The sequence below is a fragment of the Pipistrellus kuhlii genome, unplaced genomic scaffold (assembly GCF_014108245.1).
Source record: "Pipistrellus kuhlii isolate mPipKuh1 unplaced genomic scaffold, mPipKuh1.p scaffold_m20_p_26, whole genome shotgun sequence".
Classification (NCBI taxonomy): domain Eukaryota; kingdom Metazoa; phylum Chordata; class Mammalia; order Chiroptera; family Vespertilionidae; genus Pipistrellus; species Pipistrellus kuhlii.
The window spans coordinates 7,575,639-7,599,426 of NW_023425525.1; the positions used below are offsets into that span (position 1 = coordinate 7,575,639).

The following is a 23,788-nucleotide window of genomic DNA, read 5'->3' on the forward strand; positions in this document are numbered from 1 at the left end:
TAGAAAGTACTTATGGTCTTACTTTGTGATACTGAGAAGTTGAGACAAGTGGACATCAACACCCTGGGCACGATTGCAAATCTCTGGGCTAGCAACTTGGATCGTTTACTTTGAGCCCTGCAATCCAGGCTTTCACCTGGAGGCAGTTCTGCAAACCTTGTGACCTCATTAACTCGGGTTTGTGGTGAGGTAATGGGAACCTTCAGTGCTCACCTCCCTCTCCCCGTGGACAACCCTGAACGTTTCTAATGGTGCTCCCTGCTGTCAGTATTTTTAATAACCAAACACAGAAAAGATGTGAAATGACTGTACTCTAAAGGAAGTCACTGAAAGGCCACAGGTATGGAAGGAAATGTACCATGGCCTCTAGGCTCCAAAAAATCATATTTACTAAAGAATGCCAAAGCCACTTGGGTGAGTTATGCTGAAACAGACTTAAACAGACACAAGGAATCAAAACCGTGTGAAACGCAGATGCTCTGTGACTGTTTTCACCCAGCTTGCAATGCCTTAGGAGCCAGGCAGGGATTTTGTTCCAGCTTCCTGCTGAGGGACTTAAAGCCATGAACCACCCAGGAAAGATGAAAGGCAGGATGCCCTGCAAAGTCAGGAGGAGGAGGAAGTTCCAAGCTTACAGAGAGGCACAACTGGGTCATTACAACCCCCATGATCCTGGCTACACTTACTTTCCAAAGGCTCCATAAAAACCCACCATTACACACTACTATAGAGTTTCAGCGTACTTCTCTATTTATTATTTATAGAAACTAAGATCTTTGGAGCAACTAAGTCTTGGAAACTGCTCTATACAGCTTCCATGTGAGTGCTGACGATAAGCTGGCTTTGGAGCACAGAAAAAAATAGGAGTTGATCCTCCTCCCTTCCCTCTCTCACCTTTAGGCTAAAAGCCACTTCCCTTTCGTTCTTTCTGCTAATTGGGAAAAGGCAATATAATTTAATTTAGTACATTTCAGTTTAGCCATATGCCTTAGGTTAAAGCTTATTTGCTTGGAGAATTTGTTGTTGAGTTGTGAGGGTTGCCAGATTTAGCAAATAAAAATACAAGATGCCCAATTAAATTAGAATTTTAGATAAACAACAAATAATGTTTTAGCATAAGCATGTCCCAAATATTGCATAGGACATACTTAGATTAAAAAAGTATTCATTGTTTATCTGAAATTCAAATGTAACTGAGCACTCTGCCCTTTATCTGGCAATCTTAGTTGCTTCTAGCTCGAAGGAAGCCAGGACAATCTAGCTGAAGTAACCAATGCAAGGCTCTGCTTGAGGAAGTTATCATAGTTTTAACTTAACAGTAAGATCAGAACAACAACAAAAAGGCTAATAATACCAAGCCGTTGGTAGGTCTTTCTTAAATGGGAATGACAAATTTAAAAAGATAAATTTAATGAGTTAGATTTATTAGTACATATGGCACTTGCTCATTTAACTGTGTTTTACTCAAGGATTCTTCTTGTTACATGCTAGGTTTGCCTAAAACTATAATGTAGCATTATGGTCACATAAAAATTCAAATTTTTGAAGTGAAATTGCTAGAATATATAATACGTAATGTGTGTGTGTGTGTGTGTGTGTGTGTGTGTGTGTGTACGCACGTGCGTGTGCACTAACTCCATGCATGTGTTTAGGCACCAGGAAGCATGCCACTTTCAGGCAATTCTATTTGACAACCTTGCTGGCTTTGATCCAAGACCTTCTCGAATAATTAGAATTTAAGTCAAAAGCTACCTGATGGCGGAAAGGTGCATTGAAAGACAACAGGAAGAAACAGAGCTTGTAAGAGAAAATGACTAGAGATAATACTCCTCAGATCCAAAAAGGGAAGACAAGTTCGGGTCCGAGAAGGTGTGTGAAAATGACAATGCTTGAGAGACGCAAGACAGCACTGGGTCTGACAGTGGCAGAGGCACAACAAATATAAGACGTTCGGGAGGACTGAGGTTAAAATAATCTAAATAAAAGCTCCATAGTCACACAAGCCAAACAAGGAGCATCTTTAGTCACCAATGCTTTCCCAAAACAAGCTAAGCAAGAGGAATCTTAGTGGTTTCGTGCTGTTGCCACAGATGGGGCCCACCCTCTGCGTTCATTCATTCCATCTCTGGAGTGGCTGGGCCATGATCTTCTCCAACCTGTGAGGATTGGGCCACGTTCTCACTGAACACATAGCTATCTCATAGTCATGAGGTTGTGAGACTTTGTGCAGCAATAGACATCATTGCCCAGGCACTCCAGCACTTGGAATAGAATAGCGCTACCATTTCCATTTGGCTGTGTGAAAGGAGCATGGAGCAATCTCGAGAACAGGGCCGTGGGCTTGCTGACCCCAGCACCAGGAACAGGGTCTAGCACAGGGCAGGCAATCGATCAATAGGGGTGGAATACTCCAAGTCAAAGGTAGTAAAGTTATGATTCTTTGGCACATTTATTTTATTTTCTATACCGGAGAGGCACTGTGGCTCACTAGCACAATTCAAGCTCAAAGAACAGAAACAAAGGAGACATGAACATTTAAACATCTGGTCATAAAAACGTTTCATTTCCAAACACAGAAAAGCAACCTGAATGTGACTGTCAGATGCCCCTGGAGGAATTTTCTCCATACAGGCGGGCACTAGTAATAGCCCCAAGAAATGGGGTTTTCAGAAGAAAGGTGGTTTTCAAAGGGAGAAGGAGAAAGGTTTAATTTTTAAACCAGCAGTAGCCCCTTTACAGGTTTCAAAGAGACCTTTTTTATTCCGACCGCCCATCTGGGGAGCAGAAGAGAAGAAACAAATAGTGTAAACTAGGAAGGGAACAGCTGAAGTCAGTTTTCTGCACGACCCTTGATTAGCTATTTTCCAGTTCTGAGAGCCTAAAGCGAAAGAACTCAAACAGCTATAAACAATGCATGCTTTGAAATAGGTTCCCTTTACATGTCATGCAAGAGGAGATGGACCACATGTCCGCAGTAAATATCCACAAGGAGGGTCAGCTGGAAGCGGGGACCACCCTGGGTGGGGGAGGGGAAGGAGAGACCGAAAAGGAATGGCAGGGTTGCAACCCCCTGGCTTAGAGGGGATTGATGTGTTTCTTTAATACAGAACCTCCGCCCCCGGGGTGTTTGCTAGTTAAACAACTAAGCTGGTTTGGATTTAAACCAAAAGAGAGCCCACAGTCAGTACTAAATGAGAACGACATGGAACTTGAGCACACTGGGAAAGACAGCCATGGAGAGTGTGTCTGTGCAGGGAGGTGGGGGAAGGAACCAGATCGAGGGGCGGGGGTGGGGACCTCTGCCAGGATCTGCCCCACCTGCTCCCAGGATCCACTGTACCTGGAAACATGAGGGTGGTGCCCTATGCAAACCCCCTGGAAACCGGGCGGAAGTGTTCAAATAATGGGATGCATGGCCAATGAAGTGTAGGAGACAATAGCCATGTTCTTTTCTGGGTCAGACAGCAGAGGAGAGAGTGATGTCTTCGGGAGAAAGGCAGGGAGTTCCTGTCCTCTCACTCCTACCCACCACCTGCCTGGGGACAAAGAATAGAACGGAAAGCTTTCTGTCAGATGAAAAACCTCTGACTCTGTTGGATTCATTTTCACTTTTGGACTTGGCTGTGGTTCCCTAACCAAGTAATTAGCAGAGTAAGTGTTTGACGAGTTTGGGGGTCAAGGAGCCGGTTAACTCTTTCTGGCCACTGGGGTTCTTGGAGTGAATAATTACAAAGAGTGGTGGCCCAATAATTGGAAAGAACTCAGGACTTGGTCTCTAGTAATAAGTTGCAGGCTGGAAAAATGTGCACAAATATGAAAGATCACTTACTTTTAAAAAATATATGCATATACTAAAAATAGCTATGGTCATGTAGAGAAAAGAAAGGAAGAAATTATATGTATACTTTTTGATCAAGCTTGCAACTTTCCATTTTCCTTCAATTTTTTGAGTAAAGTAGTAATTTTGTAAGATGAAGGGGAAAGGAGGAGACTAGCTAATGAGCTGAGCTTTTAGCCCGAAGAGTCATGAGAAGATGCAAGAGAATGAAAAACTGCCTCGAAGGCCACACGAGGGGGAACCCTGGGAGAAGAACAGACATCCGAGATGAGATGCTGCTTCCTGGAATGCCAAGTTCATGTTGCATGGCCAACAGAAACCTCCAGGCACCTGGTCAAAAGGTCTGAAGATCACGTTTGGTTGAATAATCTGCTCTGTTCCCATTGTTTCTTAAAGGGTATACTTTATCCAATCATAATTATGTCTTAAGCTTTTCCCCCTCCTTGTTACTTTCTCTGCTGGCCACTTTTACAATGATCAGGGATAAGGTAACAAAGTGGAAAGTAGACTGTGTGTGCCTTAAAAAATGTCTTTGGGAATTATACTAGTGCTGGGAGGACCAATCAGTAATATTTTTACTACCACAAGCACTTTCCTGCTGAAAGAGAAAAGGGTTGAGTCTGAAGAGAGAGTCAGGGCCTCTTACCTGAATAAGTCTTGAGCCACATCATCCTCGGTGACTGCATATCCCTGTGGGTCATCAGTAAAGCTGAAACCAGTGCCCACCTGAAGGGGAAATAATGAGCAGGTATAACCACAGAGAAACATATGCTTTGGAGCCCTGCAGAGGGTCACCACACCGGAAGGAAATAGACCTGTTCCAGGGGCCACGCCTCTGACCTGGGCTTTGTGCCATCGCCATGTGCATAGTCATCCTCCCAGGAGGATGCGACCTTCCACCTACTTCCCTTCCCCCCTCCAAGCCCGAATACAAAGCATCAGCACAAAACTCTGCCCGAGGTCAGTGGCCTAGCTGTCCTGATTCGCAGTGGGGACCCTGCCAGATGTTGATTTAAGGACCAGGAATTCACCTTTCCTTGGCCCCTGCTACAGTATCAAAGACCCAAAGCTGTCTCCTCTCTGAAACCTGGAGAGTGCATTGCTGTCCTGCCAAGAAGGAACTCTCTAGGCTGGAGGTCCCAGATCGTGTGAAAAATATGGCCACTAACCCCTTTCACCTTCAGTAGACAAGAGGTTTTAAAACAATTAACATTTAGTTTTAAACTCATGTTTCCTTCTACCGAGAAGTTCATAGATAACTGAGTTGTAACTAAAAGAAGCTACTACTTATTCTGCATGAATAATTTGTCTAAGGAAGACACCACCTACAGGATATAAATATTTTCCCCCTGAAACACACAAGGGAACAGGACATTTAATTCGATGTGTATTTTATTATAATATTAGTGGCCCGGTGCACAAAATTCGTGCACATTAAAAGGGGGCTAATTAGAGGAAATGTTTTAATATTACTATATGCCCTTTCTGTATAATAGAAGTGTCAGAGATGAAAGAAAATTAGTAAAATGTATATGAAAATCTCCTTCCTGTCAGAGTCTGAGGTGCACCCTGCCCACCCGCATGCACCTTGAAATTGTGCAAGACCCAGACCCTGCCAGCCTCACTCCCATCAAGCTCCATAAGGAGGAGGCACAGCCTCAGGTCCCCCAGCCTGGTGCCAGGTGCAGCCTGAGGTCCCCTGTCAAGCCCTGCAGGGTGGGGTGTGTGGCTTCAGGTCCCCTGGACACAGCACGAGGGCGAGAAGGTGCAAGGACATGAGGACCATTTGCATATTTCTTTATTATCTGGGGTGCAGTTACTGACCAGGAAAGAGAATGGTTGATGGGGAAGAGCAGGGACAAGAATGCTGGGACATTTTTCCTCGCTATTTACTTGTTTTCTTTTTAAACCATCTGGGAAGTGAGAGGGGTTAAAGAAATGAGGGGGCACACATCTGCAGAAGCTGGTCCTACATTCACACTCCTACTCTGCAGCTTATTGGACTCAGTTTCAGAAGAACTTCCCAAGGAGAAGTGTGCTTTCTGTGCCGAGAAGAGGCATTCTGCCCGCTGTGACAGTGAAGGAGACCAGTTTTGGCTTTTTATATCTAGAATTCTATTGGAAAGGTTAGGATTCCTGCCACCATATAATAACCATAACATCGGGAAGTCACATCATCAGTGGAAAGGAACGAATCCCTCAACCTGAATGATGTCATTCAATGAACAGGGCATTCCATAAGACTGACGGATGGAGAGAAAGCACCAAGCAAAACCCCCAAACTTAGATGTAATAATCCATGAGAAAAACTACATCTAAAAAATAAGTTTTAATAGATTAAATTTTACTTTAAAAAGAACAAAACTAAATCTCTATTTCCCTTTCCCCCTATTTCTTAAATGTACTGAATCAAAAGGACAAAGATGAGAGGCCTTCATTGCCCTGTCATGGGCCACTGTACTCACTGGATTATCGATGTAGAGCATGGACAGGGTGTTGGTCCAAGGAAAGTCTCGGGCACGCACTGGGGAAAAAGAGAAGAGGTTAGCGAATTGGTCATTAACCGAACATCCTACCAAAGGTCCAGAGCCCAACATGCCTACCTGTCCCCACCATGTCAACACGGCGCCCCTCCAACTGCTTTGTCTTCTCACAGTGGAACGGACACCAGCCCTTTCTCCTCTCTTCTCCCTTACTTTCCCCAACCCAGAGGGTCTCTACATCTAAGAGGCAATTTGGAAACAAAACTCTGTGCAACTGCCCAGCTAGTGTGACTCAGGAGTTGAGCATCAACCTACAAATCAGGAGGTCACAGTTCGATTTCCAGTCAGGGTACATGATTGGGTTGTGGGCTCAATTCCCAATAGGGGACATGAGGGAGGCAGCCAATCAATGATTCTCTCTCATCATTGATGTTTCTCTCTCTCCCTCTGCCTTCCTCTCTGAAATAAAACAAACCCCTATGCTACTTGGTTCGTGTAGAACTCGCATCAACCAACTATCCGGTATACCAGTCTCTTCAATCCAAGGGATCATCCTCATGTTCCATCCTCCCAATCCTCTTCCTCCCACCTAACGCCTAAGAGAGCAACCTCAACAGAGTTGGCACACACTTTTCTGCTGAGTCACAAGCTGGGTCACCCTCCAGATTCTAACCCATGGAAAGTAAACACCCCCCTCCCACACCCCAGCCCCCAGAATAGATGGAGGCTAACCTGGGTTACAGCCAAAGTGGCTCCTCCTCCACCCCTTTCTTCATTCCAGTCCCCACCCACAGTATCCTGCTTCCAAGATATCCAATCACTTACGTGACTGAAGTGCACAGTGTTCAATTCCTATGAATAATTAGGGATATAAAGCCACCCATTAGGCCCATGCAAAAGAGCTTGCCCAAGTGGTAATAAATACCACCTGTTTTCATAGGCCCAGATTGCTTAAGTTAGCAGCAGACTGCAAGAAAATAGCTGAGAACCTTTCACCCAAATTTCAAGGGAGAAAGCAGCCCAGCTGGGAGGCTCACCCTGCTGGCCCCTCCTTCTTGGGTAGACATTGTTTTTATAATCTGGAACTGTTAAGCTCTTCCTAGGGGTTCAGTGCACACTCTAAATTACTCCTGGAGCAGATATAAGGTTCAGATGAAGAATTCTCCATAGGAAAACAGGGTCCAAGCAATACTTACGGGTCAGGTTTTTTGTGACAAAAAAAGGTCCATGTTCCACAAAGAGTCCAAACATGGAGGAGCCTCCCGGCCCGCCCTGCAGCCAGAGAACCACTGGAGCGTTCTCTGGATCTACCTGGAGGGACAGAGAGGCCAGTGACCACACAGAGCAATGAGGCGGTGCAATACGCATAAGCAAGTTCAGGCAAATCTTCTGTCTTCCTAGTCTGGATTGCACCTCATGAAGACACCCCACACCCAGTGACCCTCTCCACCACAAGCAAAGTAATCCCCCTCTTTCGTAGTTTTGAAATAGTGTTTGCCTCATATCCTGGGGTCTATCTTATGCCCTTGTCTGAGTTCTCACCAATAGTCATAGTCAGAAAACCTGATGAATACAGAAGCCGTGCCTTTGTATGTCCCTAGGTACTCAGCACACTGTCTGGGACACGGTTACAGCTTTTCAGCTGTCTAAGCTTTCCAGGGACTCTTCCATTTGACCAACATAGTCCCAAAGAGGCACAAAGAATCCATCATTCTCAATGACCGTTTGCCCCCTTCACTGGCCTTTCTGATTTTATTCACTCAGAAGGTGTCCCCAGGGACACAGCAATTTCATTCAACACAAGGAAACTGAGAAGCATTCAGCCCATGCAAACAGTAACAAAACCCTGAACATCAGACAGGTGAATGGAGGAGATGCTGAAGACGGAAATAAGAAAAGGTCCCTGGCGGGGTTGGGATGTTGTAGCAGTGTCAATGTCATCACTCTCAATGACAGAGGAGTCCTTAGTTCTTTCATTCAGCCCACACCTGTGCTCTGGAGCCCCTCCTATACTTTATAAATAGTATTCCATTTAATTTAGTGATAACCACAATCAGTGATTATCACTAAAGAAATAGGTAAAAATGGTAGGAATCCAGAGTCAGAGGGGCAAGCTATAGTTCCAAGAGTCAGCACAGTATAATGGATAAGTCTGTGAGCTCTTGCACTAAACTGGATTCAAATCTGGGCTTTGCTATCCACAAGTTGCGTGACTTCAGGCAGGTTACCTAAGCTCTCTGGACCTCAGTTTCCCCACTTGTAAAATGGGGATCAATCATAGTACCTATGCCATTTAGTTATTGGGAGGACTAAATACATTTATTTTCAGGAAGCCCAGTGGGAGGCATATAGCATGGGTTCTGCAAATGTTAGCTATTGTTATAATGGATAAATATGAGGAAGTTATAGATGCTTTTAAGGTAAACCATCTCTACAGGAGAGAATAGAAGGGGGTGATTTGGTGCTTCTCCTTGCTCCTTTGGCCGACATTTTCTCTAATTAATTTTTTACTGCTTAGTCCTCTTGCCTCAAGTGTCGTGAATGTACATAAGAAATTCAAGTGAACGAAGGACTTAGTGTATATATGTTGAAGTAAGAAAAATTAAAATCAAAGACAGCCTTTCAAAGCTGCTGCAGGGAAGCAGAATGAGCCCTGGAACTGAGAGCCAGATAAGTTCTGGTCACCTTGACCACATAATAGCTGTGGGGGTTTTTGGGGGGAGGGTCCTGGCCCTCAGTTTCCATCATCCAATGGTGATAAAGCCCACCTCATAGGCTTGCCCGCAGCCCCAGTGAAAAAATACATATTGGCACAACACTCTAAACTCTCCGGTGCTGAATAAATACAGCCAGCTCCAACTGTGTGTATTTTGTTTGAAGAAGTGACTTTTATCTCCGCTCAGATCCTCAAAGCTGCTATTCAATACCACTCACCAGGACCACCTCCCACTTGTGTTCATGCCTTAGAAGATACTAGCTGGGGAGAAACAATAGGATCTGAGTGGAATGAGTCCTAGCCCCCAGGAGGTGAACTACAGTGAGCCCACCCATCCAGTGGACATCCAGCACCCCACCTCAACCCACACACCCTTCCTTCCTTCCTTCCTTCCTTCCTTCCTTCCTTCCTTCCTTCCTTCCTTCCTTCCTTCCTTCCTTCCTTCATCCCTCCCTCCCTCCCTTCCTCCCTCCCTCCCTAATGGGCACCTGAGCTTCTAGAAACCTCGGTGTGCTACACACGAGCTCCTGGTTCTCAGCCTCGGTTCCCATTAAAATAACCTAGAGAGCTTTAAAACACACATGCCCAAACAATCAAACAAAAAACTACTGCCCAGGCCCAAATCCCAGAGCTTCCAAACCAATTGGTACGGGGTGAGCAGACATCAGTCTTTTTAAAGTTCCCTCATGGTTCCATGTGCAGGCAGGGCTGAGAATCTGGCTGGACCATGGCGGGGTGGGGGGTTGCCCTTTTGCATGCCCCGGGCCATCTGGTCTCCACCCTATCCTCCCAGCCTTTCATGTCCCTTCCTGTGACCTGGCACAATGAGGGAGCTCCCACTCTCAGAAAAATAGCCTGATCCTGAGAGGCCACACTACAAAGTCAAGCAGAGCACCTTGGTGCCAAACATCTTTATTACGCAACTTGGAAGGCCAGGTCACTGCATTCTTGGGATGCTTACACACTAAGAGACCTGCTTGCACACCTCTCACCTCAGCCGCCCTTGCTCCTCGAATTTACTTTCCTGAAGGAGGTGCAGGAGCTCAACCACCCTTGAACAAGCCCGTTTTTTAAAGGAAACTCCATGCACACATCTTTCTTCCCTGACAGGCCAACCAACCTGTCTACTAATACTGCCCTTATCTGGAATGACATGCGAAAGTCAGATGCTGGAAGATAAAGATTTACAAGGTCAATGCTAGAAACCTAAGTTAGGGTTATCACAGTATGTAGACTTTTTAAATACTGTGCGACAGTGTAATATAATAACACATAAAATAATTATTCTACAAGAATGGCACAGAGTTATTAGGTGACAATTCTAAGGGAATATACTTAGCACTCCATCGGGAGAATGCAGCCCTTCTTGCACTCTCCCCCCAGAAATTAGGCAAGAATAAAAGGGAATGAAAACATGCTGAACATAAATACATTGCAGAGCTTGTGGTCAAATGAAGTAAGAAACTGCTTTAATTCATTCACAGTTTTTTACAAAATTTAAGGCTAAAAATATTTATTGTTTGAAGCCTTGATTCAACAGTGTGTGAAGCCAAGAGAGATAGGGCATTGATTTTTGCCAAAAGTTTTAAAACTTTTACTTAAAACATTTTATATTACAAAGAAAGGACTTATTCATAATAATTTTTATTCAAATAGGGTATACGAAAGTTTCCTAGAGATGATCATGGGATATTTAGTCTTTCAGATTTTTCTGATAGATAATTATGTATGCTATATAATATTTTATTCAAAAATAGTATCAGGCTATAAATAATACTCTGTATTTGCTGTATTCATTTATCAACCTGCTGTGAAAATTTCTTCATGTCAGTGCATATCATCATCTAGCTGAGGAATATGACACTGAAGTTATGACAATGTATTAATTCATTAAACCTATACCACAGACTATCTACAGGCCTTGCTCTAGAGCTGGGGATGGAGACCCGTTCCCACTCGTGGACAGGTCATGTACTGAATGATTAAGAGCATGGATTTTGGCACCAGACTGCCAAGGTTTGAATTCCAAATACACGATTTTACAGCTGTGTGTCCTTGGGCAAGTTGCTTAACTTCTCTGTTTCCCAGTGACCTCTGCTTAAAAATAAGAAGACCAAGAATGTTTATCTTATATGGTTATGGTGCAGATTCAACTAATGAACATATGCACAGCACTCACAGCAGTGCCTGGCATACTTATCTACACATTGGATCTGATTAATTTTTCTGGTGAGGTGGAGTGTAAAGAAGTAAATAAATGGGTGCTACTGGAGAGCAATGGAGGGAGAAGATAGTGAATACTTAAAGAATGCCTCTGGTGATAGCTTAACACTTGGGCTGAAAGATGAGTAACCCCCTAATGATAAGCATTTATATATTTAATTAAAAATCAAATCAAATCTCTCTTAAGGACAAACAGGTTAGAGTAGTGTAGCAAGTGCTGATAATTAAAAAAAGGCACAAATAAATTCCAAATATAAAGAGAATTCTACATAATTAAGTGAGAAGTCTCTCTTGCAACTGAAGAGTATGGGCCTGTGGGTCCCACAAACCAGCATTTCTTGTTAATAAACAATAACTGTGGCTTTGCCTCAGAAGCCCTCTTCAATTCTCTGGTGACCCCTGGTGGCCAACTTGAACTTGTGCACGCTTTCCTCTGTGTTGGCTCCAGAATGAACAACCCAGGAGGCAGGTTATCTATTCCAGTTTTTTGTTTGTTTGGTGTGTTTTCCTTTATTTTTTTATTATTTTATTTTATTTTTTAAAATCCCCAAAGGAGAATATTCCACAATTTCTCACATCAGCGCATTCCATTGTCCTGATGTCTTTACAGGTTGCCATTTGAAGAAAGTAAAACTCATTTATTTGGTTGAACATTCTGTGTATAAAGAGATTCTTAGAAACTGGGAGTTTTTTCCTTTCTCCTGGCCTCTAAGCGAGCACAGTGGAGCTAAACTAGTACTAATCCTCCTGCCCCATTGGACGTGTCCCCTATGGATAGCATCCCCTGATACTCTGAGTCTTCCTTCCGCCCCCCATCAAGCCATACCTGTCTCCTGGTCCATCCCCCCAAGCCTCTTCTACGTAACATGGTAGAGATAACCTTCTATTCAGGCCTTACACATAGAACTGAGGCAGTACGTTCATACCCTGGGGTGTGGGGGAGGGTGTCGACTAAAGACTTGTCAGTTTCAGCACTTTCAGGTACCATGACTGTATTTACCCAGAGGACTCATTGGAGTGACTCCAGGAAATCATGGGTATCTCGGCAAATATTAGGGCAATATTTTCTGCCAATGCCCAGGGCTGGGTATATAGTCCAGCCAACCCCTATTTCCCATCCCAACAAGGAACATCACACTTTATAAGAGAAAACAGCAACTAAACCAGCAACAGACCAAGATCAATGGTACGGCTTAAGATGAGAAGCACAATTGGTAAATTAATTAAGGCTCTCTTCAGACTTCTATATGCAGAGGTGGATCATCTGTTTGGTTTAAGTAACATGCTCTATCTTAATGGAAGTCATTAGTGTCCCTAGCAAATGTCTTGAAATCCCCCCAAGTGTGTTTGAGTGGACTCCCATTTTGCCACAGAGATTCCAGTTCAGATGATACTTTAGCTGCTACACTAATAGTGTTTATCAGGGCAGAGCTTTTTATTTAAAGCCATTGGTTCATTAACTAAGTACCTTAATAGCATTTTAATTCTATACACACACACACACACACTGCCAGCATATACTAGCCACTTGCTTAAGATGTTCTGTGCTTTTCAGAGGAATTTTACTGATAGTGGTTGGCGTTAACCACTCACAAAATCTTCCTCTCTTATGATGGTTGCCACTATACCATCAGATGGAAAATTAACTTATTCTTTTTTTTTCTTTTTTTTTCTTTTTTCTTTTTTTTTTTTTTTTTTTTTTGTTTTTAGCCTCCTTACATCATTCAAGCGCCCACTGGTTCTTGTCAAGGTTTGAAGTGTCTCATTTATCTGAGCCAGCTCAGACCACACTAGAACCCTTCCCATCTTTCTCCTTCCTAATCTTTCTACTCACCTCTCATTCCTTTGCAAGGTAGTTATGTCTTCTGTTTGTGCTTCTTGTCAGAAAGTTGGACTTTAGAAGGAAGGGCAGGAGGGAAAGGCCTGACTTTCCTTACTTGATGCAAAGATGCAAAGAAGGAAATGGCTGGCTGAAACCAGTTTGGTCAATGGATAGAGGGTCGGTCTGTGGACTGAAAGGTCCCAGGTTCGATTCCGGTCAAGGGCATGTACCTTGGTTGCGGGCAAGAGGGGGGTGTGCAAGAGGCAGCTGATCGATGATTCTCTCTCATCAATGTTTCTAACTATCTATCCATCTTTCCCCTCTGTAAAAAATCAATAAAACATATTAAAAAAAAGAGAGAGAGAGAGAAAGAAATGGCTGAAAGAGTTAGTTGCTTTCTTTCTCTGTTAAGTTTTCATTTCTCAAAGGGGATCATGCACACATAGGTTTCTGCACAGTTCAAATGTATCTATGAATGGAATTTTAGCTACTTTCTTCCTGTTTTGTCTCACCTACCTTCTATTCTTCCAGATTCCTGATGCCCTACATACACAGCAAAGAGAAGATGGTGACAGGTCAGAGAAAACTAATGTCCGAGACTTCCAAATCTTTGCTGTGTGGCTACTGGTTTCACAGCCATCTATGGTTAAGACATATTTTGAGAGATCTGTTCAGCCCACACCCCCTTCTCTAAAAAGTAACTCCGCATGGACCATTAGAGAGGGCCCATTGCCCATGTTATGTCACATGGCCCAGCTCCCTCAGCCTCAGCTGACTGGCTCAAGAAAAAACACCTGACCCAAACTGGACCAATCACATTCTGTCCCTAGGAGAAGTGCTAATTGATTTTTGTTGATTGAGACAGGTAAACTCAGAAACTGTAGAGTAGCCGTCTTCTCCCAAACACCTGGAAAAGCAACACCTGTTGATCTGCCAAGAGAGAAGAATGAAGCACAGATGTGTGACCCTGTGATCTTGGGCAGAATAGGGCTGAGACAGAAAGACTGGCTGCCCTTGATCCTGATTTCAAGTCCTGGTTCCTTAAACCAGACAACACTTTTTGCCCTTGGTGTCTCCAGGAAGGAAAGAAGGATTTAGAATCGGGAGACTATCTGAAATTAGGATCCAACCAAACGATAGAAACCACAGTAACTTTAATATTAAAATTTTCCTTTCTTTGGCCTGGCTGGCATGGCTTAGTGGTTGAGCATTGACATATGAACCAGGAGGTCATGGTTCAATTCCCTGTCAAGACACATACCTACGTTGTGGCTCCATCCCCAGTATAGGTATGTAGGAAGCAGCCAATCAATAATCCTCTCTTATCACTGATGTTTCTAACTCATTCTCCCTCTCCCTTTCTCTCTGAAATACATAAATAAATAAATTTAAAATAGTTTCCTTTTAAAAAAAAAGTATTATTATTTATTTTACCTGGAAAGGTTGACCTTCAATGTTACAATTCTGTTACAATTTCCAGTGTTTGCTCTGGCCTGCATCAGCCATGAGCAAGCATGTGGAGCTACATCCTCAGTGTTGGCCAAATACTGGGGAATAGGAAACATTTCATATAAAACGTATTCATTATAATGGGAGAATAACCATAAACATGTAAAGTGAATTCTAAAAACAACCTGGGTTCAGGAGGAGCACCCATGGATGGACAAACCCATAAGTGTGAATGGGGTTCTTCCCAAGGCTACAGTCTGGACCTCATTGGAGAAGGGAAGGCTACAGCCCACTGGGTGGCTGAGAAGTTCACTAGGGGGCCTGGCCCAAAGTTGCCAACAACCCTGGACAAATAGGAAAAGCCTCCAGAGGCAGTGGGCTGTGGCTGGAGGGGTTGGAGGTACAAAGGAAGTCAGAATATTGGGAGCCCAGTTACTTGAAGGGTGACACACCACCTGGAGTGCATGGTACCAAAGATGGGAGGGCTGTGGGAAGCCACCCTTGGGGTATAGGTGATCAAGGCTGGTGAGATGGCTGCAGAGAGAGCTGGATTGTAGGAAGCTTGCTCACGGGCAAGGCCTGAGATGAATGGTGTCCATGTTGAGGGGACCATAGCCAGGACTGTGTGCCTGCTGGGTGTCTTCATGGTCTGGGTCCCCAGCTCAGGCAGAGCGCCACTGAATGTCCCCACACACATACTGCTGACAAACTAGGCAGCAGGGTGAAGGGAAGGCAGAACAATGGACAAGGGAACAAGAAGAGATGCCAACCCCCTCCTGCAATGTCCCTCCAGCACCCTCTGCTGACGAAGCTTCATATCATGTTCGCTGCATAAGACAGTGTTTCAAATTCTATTACTACAAGAGCAGGCAAGAGAGGAGAATTGAATCTGAGAAGAAAAAAAAAACAACAACAAACAAACCAAAAACAGTAACAAAATACTGGCAGTCACCACTCTGGAAGTTCTAGTTGTTCCAAGATGTCCAGTAACAGCTCAAAAGACAAGAGGCCATATTAGTATCTAATGCTGTGTAACATGTCTCCAGAACTTAGTGCTTAAGACAATAATCACTTATTATCTCTCCTGTTTTCTGTGGGTCAGGAATTCGGGGGGTATCTGGCTGGACAGCTCTGGCTCAGGGTCTTTCATGAGGTTGCAATCAAATTATCAGCCAGGGCTGCTTTCTCTTGAAAGCTCCACTTGGGCTAGAAGAACTTCATCCCAGGTTGGGGGAGGTCCCACGTGCTCCCATATGGGGGTGTGTCTTCTTTAACCTCCCAAATTATGCTAATAATGAGAAAACTAAATAAGGATAATGATGATAATAATAAAATTGTAACAACAGCAACTTTACTTACTATGAATCAGGCACCAATGTAAGGGCTTTCCAACATTATCTCATTGGTCTCAAAACCATTGTCAAGGAGGTATTTTGGTCTTCATTTTTAAACAAAACAAACAAAACAACCAATGCTCAAAGAAGTTTTTTTGTTTTGTTTTTTAAATGTGCCCAAGGTTGTATTTTGCCCAAGGAATGGAGTCAAGATTTTATGATTGCTTGACTAACTCAAATGTCTTCTGGTTTTGTTTCCTCAGGATCACTGCATGACCATCAAGAGCAAAGATCCCTCTGTCCCAGATCTAGTTTTAAATTCCAGTTCTGCCAACTTCTTGTTGGGCAACAGGAGACTAATTATTTAGTCTCTGTAACCTCTTCATCTACAAAATGAGGATAATAATTCCTTCCTTGGGTGGTTCTTGAAAGGATTAAATTTTTAAAAATGCACAGCGTTCAGCACAGAGTCAATGTTCAATTAACAACAGCCATCATAATTGTTACATTTTTATTGGCTTCATTATACTTTTTCCCCATGCAAAATGCCTATTCATTTCGCTTGCAGAGTGCATCCCCACTGCACACCAATTTCCAGTCCTAGATTCCATTATGACCTGATTTGTATACAATAACAGGGGAGTCTCGCAGAAATAACAGGAAAACAAAACTAATTTGAGAAACAGCAGCCCAAAAAAATTACTCGGAGGATATTACAAATGTGGCATCCTTCCTGGATCTCTTATTTTCTCTACCTCCAGATTTTCTAAGGGGTCATTTCTCTCTTGATGACAATATCAGCTGCTTCCCCGAGACAGGCAACGGATTAATATTTCTGCCAAATAAAAGGAACTCTTCCCCCATCTGTTTTTTCTTCCCGCATGCTTTATCTCCTTCACCCAAACTGGCCGGTTCCATAATTTATAACTCAACTGACTGGGCCGGAATGGTTGCTCTGGTGCCTCAGAGAAGGGGCTCTGCAGGTGGACCCTCCCTGTCTCCCGCCCCTCAGTAGGTCATGGAATAATCTATCCTGGATGCCTTGAAGTGATAGCGGTCAGCGACACTGTCTTTTCATCTCTGCCTCTCCCCTAAAGCTTGGTATATCGTGTCCAATAGAACACTATGCTTCTGTGTCTTCCTTCCAGGCATGGCAATGCCTTGTGCCTTTTGTACTCTGGGATCATCTTGCACGTGTTTAGGGCTACATGACTGGTCCCCCAAAAACAGAATCTGGTCAGGAGATGCACAGCTAGGTCTTCATTTAAGTAAGGGGGGAACCCCAACAGCTCAGCCATTGTGTCATGCAGGGGGTGGGGGTTTCAGAGCTCAGTCTCACAACCAGGAGAGGGTGCAGGACCTAAGCCCATGTTCCTAACCAGCTTTCCCGCCCCCTGTGGTACCTGCACTGTAGACAAAGCTGGTCGCCCTAAGACCTAAGAGGCGACCCAAGAGGCAACCTAAGAAAGAGAAGACTGGGTCTTTGTTTTGTTTTCAAGACAAAAGATCTCTTTCCCCACCGTTAATTCCCGTTTTCACAAATCAGGATCATTATTAGAGAAGACTCACTATGCAGAAGTCATTGAGGAACTTCCTGGTATCAAAAGCAGCCACAAAGCAGAAGCGGAAGTAAGGAATGAGGTTTCTGGGGCCAGGGCTGGGGTGGAGGTGGGGGTGAGGGTGGGGGTGGGGGCACAGGGAGTGCAGTGGAGGCTGAGGACCAACAGGCTTCAGAGAAAAACCAAGCAGGATGAGGGGAGCTGATCCCCACAGGCTGCACTTGCCTCCTCAGCCCCCCATTCCAGCCCTCATCCCCGGGGGCATTCAGGGGACAGTGCCACCTGTATCTGGGTTTGCCTGCTCTAGAAGTTTCTGGAGAAAAGAAGTATGAGCCACTTTGGGGTCAGGATCACTGAACACAGGGGTAAGGTCCATAGGCTAGAGTGATGATTTCTCAAGCATATTCTGCCTGTTAATTCTCCCAATTTTAGGTCACAATCATTGGGGGGTAAGGGGGTAGCCAGGGGGGATTTGGAGATAATTCTCAAATACAATAAAGTGTGGGAATCATTGAGAACACATTGAGAGCCACTAATCTAGGCAAACTTTTCAAGCATTCATTTTACAAAGAAGACTGAGATATCACCAAAGATATCCACACCCTAATCCCCCAAACCCGTTCACCCCATGGCCAAGGGGAATAACCATCGCAGATGGAATCAAGGTAGTTGGTCAACTGACTTGCAAATAGGGAGAGTTCCTGGGATTACCCAGGTGGGCACAGTGTAATCAGAAAGGTCCTTCAGTGTAGCAGAAGGAGGCAAAAGACAAGAGTCGGAGAAGGCAAAGTGACTGTGGAGTCAGCCAGAGCAATGCATGTGAGGCCTCAACCTACCAAAGCAGGCAGCAGGCAGCTTCCAGAAACTGCAAAAGGCAAGCAAACAGACTCTCCCTGGAGCCTCCAGAAGCACCCCGGCCCTGCCAACACCTTGATTTTAGCCCAGTGAAAACTGTCAGACTGCTGGCCTCCCGAACTGTGAAACGATGCATGTGTGCTGTGTAAGCCACCACGTTTGTGATCATTTGTACAGCAGCAATAGAAGACAAATGGAAGACATGATAAATGTCTGTGCTTAATTATATTAACAAATGTGATATTAAAACACGATTGTGCATTATGGGTTCTAAAAGGTGTAAAGTTTAATAAGAGACTTCCAAGAACACATGGATAATTTCCACCTGTTAGATTAGGTCATATTTCTAGGCTTCATCTCTATCAATTCTCCCTAAGATAGATGTGCTGGGTATTTGCATGTTTTCCTGATTTACTTTGAAGGTCTATTCTCTGCTCTGTGGCCTGGAAGGCAGACCTCTATGGACAAACTTCCTCGCCCTCTGGGTTCCAGTTTGTTTCCATCAATGGGATGGACCAGCAGGAATCTGGAGGACAACCAGCTTGTACCTGTACAATCCCGTGAGTGAATCCCTCCTTAGATCTTTGCTCTAGTTTCCTCACCTGCCTCACTCTACGGTAACACCAAGGAAGAGATACAGAACTCTCTAGGGTCCAGGAAAGACTTTCCAGAGTAGATGACAGCTGAAGGACTCCCAAAAAGTGTCTAGAATTCTTCACCATTTCTTACATGCTTCCCCCGACCCACAATTAGGTGGTGAATTCCATCAGAAGCCATGATTGGGAAAGCAGAAATGAGAAGTCTAGAAAATGCCAGTGTGACTCAGTGATTGAGTGTTAACTCAGGAACCAAGATATTTTGGGTTGAATCCTGGTCATGGCACATGCCCGGGTTCTGGGCTCAATACACAGAAGTGGGCATGCCAGAGGCAGCTGTTGGATGATGTTTCTCTCTCATTGATGTTTCTACCTCTCTATGTCTCCCCCTTCCTCTCTCTTTAAAAATCAATAAAATATATTTTAAAAAAAAACAACCCAGCAATACCAATAGAAGCAATTTAATTTGAAAACCACCCTGGATTAAGCAATTTACCCAGTAATTATACATGCAGCACTGCTATATGCAAATCATATGCAAATGTAAATAAGATCCTCCATAGGGACAGCTTTTTCATTGTTTTCTCTGGCTTCTAAAGCAAATCCAATTTGGAAAATAAAAATAGAAAATTATCCTGCAGTGGGATAGCATTCATTTATGCCTCTCAGCACCTCTACCAATACCCCCAACAGTGCCCAGAAGTCTAACATGATTTGTTTATGCTGAAGGACTATGTGACCTTGAAGTAAGCTTATTAGAATTGGAAAAGTACAAGGATTTACCTACCTGTGTCTATTATGGACTTGAGAGGGTGAGTGGCCCCCTTGTCCAGAAAGCCAACCTAGATCACCACAATCTGCCGCCCCTCCCCCAGATGTCCAGAGTAGATGGGTTTAGTTTCTTCTCCTGTGTCTTCACAGAGTACTGCTGAATTCATGGGTACTGAAGTCACGAAGGAGTGAGGGTAGGAATATTAATTGGCCTAGCATAGTGGTTGGCAAACTCATTAGTCAACAGAACCAAATATCAACAGTACAACGATTGAAATTTCTTTGGAGAGCCGAAAACCGACTTCTGCGCATGGGCCACGAAGTTTCAACTCACTGTACTTGTGTGCCTGCATGTGGTATTTTGTGGAAGAGCCACACTCAAGGGGCCAAAGAGCAGCATGTGGCTCGCGAGCCACAGTTTGCCCACCACTGGCCTAGTAAAACCCACAGAGAAGACAACCATCCAAGACCACAATCAACCACAGTCAGCCATGCTTGTATGCATTACCTGTGAACTTCAGGAGTCTCCCCACTCCTTATCCTCCTTGGCTTCCTACTACCCGGGTATTTTTTATTATAGAACAAAACAATAAAGAGATAGGAAGAAGGCGGCGGCAGGAAGAGGTGGCAGGATTAATATTCCTAATAAGGCTGCGGGACCTTAAAAGCTGGACCTCTCTGCAAACATTTGTTTCCTGCCCATAAACAGGAACACCATACACAGTCACTTATTTTTAGAAGAAAAAAAAAATTTTTTTAAGCCCACAACTCTTCGTTGAGTTGTAGGTTAACATTTCTACCCTGGAGGGAGCACAGCCGCTCTGGGGTGGCAGGTCCCTTAGGGTGCTGGCGCAGGCTTACCAGGGCTGGGAAGAACCAGAAGAAAAGGTTGCTGTTGTAAGTGCTATTCACAGTGAGGAAGCCGGCGTAGCTCTCCATATTCTGTCCTGGGAAAGGAGCCACCGCACTCAATTGTCTCCCTAGTGAGAGAAAAATTTACCCAAGGATTAGAGAGATGACACAGGGTTAGCCACTGCAACCTGGACCGGCTCCTCCCAGGGGTCAAGTCTAGGAGGCAGTGATCAGAGAGACTAAGAGGGTGGGCAGAAGAGAGCTCACAGCAGGCAATCATAGCATGCTCTGGTCATCTACATACACAATTTAGCCAAGGACAGTGACATCTTTCAGATTTTTTTTTTAATTCCCAAATATAATTTACAAGTGATGATAAGATTTTGATTAAAAGAACAATCACCTAATCTCAGTTCCACTTGAGGAAGGTAAGTAAGCCAAGGGATAACTGGAGGGCCAGGACAGAGGAAAGCCACCTGATGCCAGAGGAACAGCATAGTCAAGTAGCCCTCGGCCTTGGGAGGCCTGGATTCTGCACACTCCCCTCATCATGGAGGCCGAGGCCTGCCCCGGCCACGAAGGGACATTTCAGGCCTGTGGGGGCGGGATGGCTGAGGATGGCTGGGGAGGGTGCGGAAAGGCAGACACTGAGACTGAGGTGGGCCTGGTGGCTGTTCAGAGGGAGCCAACTAAGTCGAAGAGACAGTTGTAGAGGGCAGAGGTCTTATGGCAGCAAAGGGGCAAGGACAGTGGGGGAAGAAGGGGAGGAGGAAATGTTCATATAGCTAAGGCCGCCCAGGAGGAGATAATACTGATAGGAGCTAACACTGGAAAGGTCACTGTACATTGAGTGGCAGGTATAATTATGATCCCCACTTGCCAGGTGACAGAACACAAGCACAGACAGGTTAAGTGACCTGCCCAAGGTCACACAGCTAGTCAAGGGAAGCTGAGGTTTAAACCTCTCCCACCCTCCCCTCTGCCTCTCACTGGCAGTTAGTCATAAGGGGTGAGTGGAAGGGGAAGCAGAGATTAGGAAAGGAGTGGAGAAGGAACAGAAAGTAGGCGACAGGCAGCGTGGGGAAGTGGAAGGGGAAGTCTAGGTAAAGGAGAGTCCTGTGGTGGTGGCAAAGCAAGTGTCCCCGATAAAAACAAACGCCTCAGGGAGAGCCATTTAAGTCTGAGACAGATTAGTTGAGACTGGTTAGTGGTTGGGATCGGAGGGGAAGCCTGATCCTTCACTCAGCCACCAACTAAAGTCTCCAGTGTGGGTCCCATGGCCCTCAGGCCCCGCAGTGCTGATGGTTCCCATGTCTTCCCTCCTGGGCGTTCAGGGACAGCCCTGATAGGGAGCAGCAGCCACAGTGAGAACATATGCATTCAGGGAATCAGTGCGATCCATCAGGGCCCCACCCCAGATGGCTGTTAACTTTCACCAGGACACCACTGCTCTGGGCCACAGGTTCCCTTTTCAAATGATCAGCCTCCTGAAAGGGAAACTCATCCATACCATTCCCCTGCCCGCCCCAGCCCAGGTCCCCCAGCAAAGATTGCTTAATCCAACCTTGCCAGCTCTGCTCTTCCTCTTCCTATGAGACCTACCTCCCCACCGGAGAGAGAGAAAAAGGGAGACAGACGGATTTGAAAAAAAGAAAAGGGAGATGATTGGTGGGCACCTTTCTCCCAGCCATACCCTTCCCTCCTGCAGACAGGCTTCCCTCTCCCCTTCTTTGCTTGCCTGTCCATTAGCTTAAAGAAAAGTCACCCTCCAGGGTTGGGCAGCCATTAAAACACTTGTTTGGGGGCCATTTTTCAAATGGAAATATAATATAGTATTAGTTTCAGATGTGCAACCTGGTGATTGGACATTTGTGTATATTGCAAAATGACCATCACAGTCAATCTCATTAACATCCATCACTGCACTGATGTACAATGTTGTTCCTTGTCATGAGGACTTTTTTAGCAACTGTCAAACATGCCCTACCATATCATTAACTAACTGCTGTACATTACCTCCCCAGGATGTTTTTTTTTTTCAATAACTAAAAGTTTGTACTTAAAAAACACTTTTGAAGTGTTTCTCACAAAGATGTTACTCTTCTGAAAATCAGAGACCTCCCTCCAAAAAGGAGGGCAGAGAACTGACGATGAAGAGTTGGGGATGAATAAAGGTGTGAATCAGGAGGGGGTAAGAGAGCAGGAGAGGTTTTGTGAAAAAAGACAGAGAAAAAAATGAGAACCGTCAAAGTAGAATAAGGAGAAGAGAAAATATAGGATGGACAGGAGATGGTGGAATCATCCATCTCTTTGAGAGCAGTCCTGCTGCTGGTCCGCTGTCCTGCTCTGCAAATGACTCTGCACAGCCAGCCTCCTTTTCTGAGCACCCCAAGTGGTTTCTCTACTCCCTGTCCTTACTCAGGCTCATTTCCTACCTGCCCTTCTAGGTCAGGGGCTATGGGAAAGCAAGGAATTTGTCTAGTTTATCTTTGTACCCCTGGGGACATACCATGCTGACTTATACACTTATGGCACTCAATGCATACTGTTAATGAATGACTGTGAATGCATGAATGAATGAATGCATGAATGAGACAAAACAGGCCACACTGATAATGCACTAGAATTAGCTTCCTTCTACAAAAGCCTTTTAGGGCAGAGAGGCCTTATTAAGATCTTCAGAAATGTAGAGAAAAGATTTTTCTGGCCCACAAAAAAATAAAATAAATAAAAATTTTAAAAAGTGGTTCACCCTGTTTCAAATATTAAACTTCCTTTAACTAAACCACAGTAAATAATTTAAAAAGTTCTTTCAATTCAAATGACTTTTAAAAATATTTTCAAGTGTTCTGTTCATCCTTCCGAGTCTATTAATGGAATGTGGAAAAATAAACCCTCAAGAGATAGAGGTTTCTTTCTTCCTGGAACCGTGACTCAACAATACAAACATTCAAAACCGTTACAGAAAGGGAAAAGGTCTCTTTGAAGTGATTTCACTTCCTCCTTGTTATGGACCATGGTTGCCAGGGTTAGTAATTCTACCACATTCAAAAAGATTGGAGTCTGACCACAGAAGAGCCTGAACCAGCTAATCAGGGCAGACTTCACATTCACCAAGACTCAGGCCATCACCATGATTGTACAGAGACACAACCAGTACTGATAAATGGAGATCTACTAGCGAGAGAGCCTTTAATATTTGTGAACATGCTAAGTATGTGTTTGTGAACATGTTAAAATTTGCCTCCTAGCTTCATTTTGTTTCAGAGAGTTAGGATTTGGTCTAGCTA

General features: G+C 44.4%; 1 protein-coding gene across 1 annotated transcript in view; it reads right to left on the bottom strand.

The window, feature by feature from the left end:
- The window catches only part of CPVL (carboxypeptidase vitellogenic like), a 96,160-nt gene that overhangs the window by 54,505 nt on the left and 17,867 nt on the right, over positions 1 to 23,788 (bottom strand). The window contains exons 3-6 of the mRNA XM_036453748.2: positions 20,508 to 20,626; positions 7,518 to 7,632; positions 6,304 to 6,362; positions 4,485 to 4,564 (exon numbers count right to left, since the gene is read on the bottom strand). Coding sequence (XP_036309641.1) covers positions 4,485 to 4,564; positions 6,304 to 6,362; positions 7,518 to 7,632; positions 20,508 to 20,626 — 373 coding nt within the window. The remainder of the gene's footprint in view (positions 1 to 4,484; positions 4,565 to 6,303; positions 6,363 to 7,517; positions 7,633 to 20,507; positions 20,627 to 23,788) is intronic.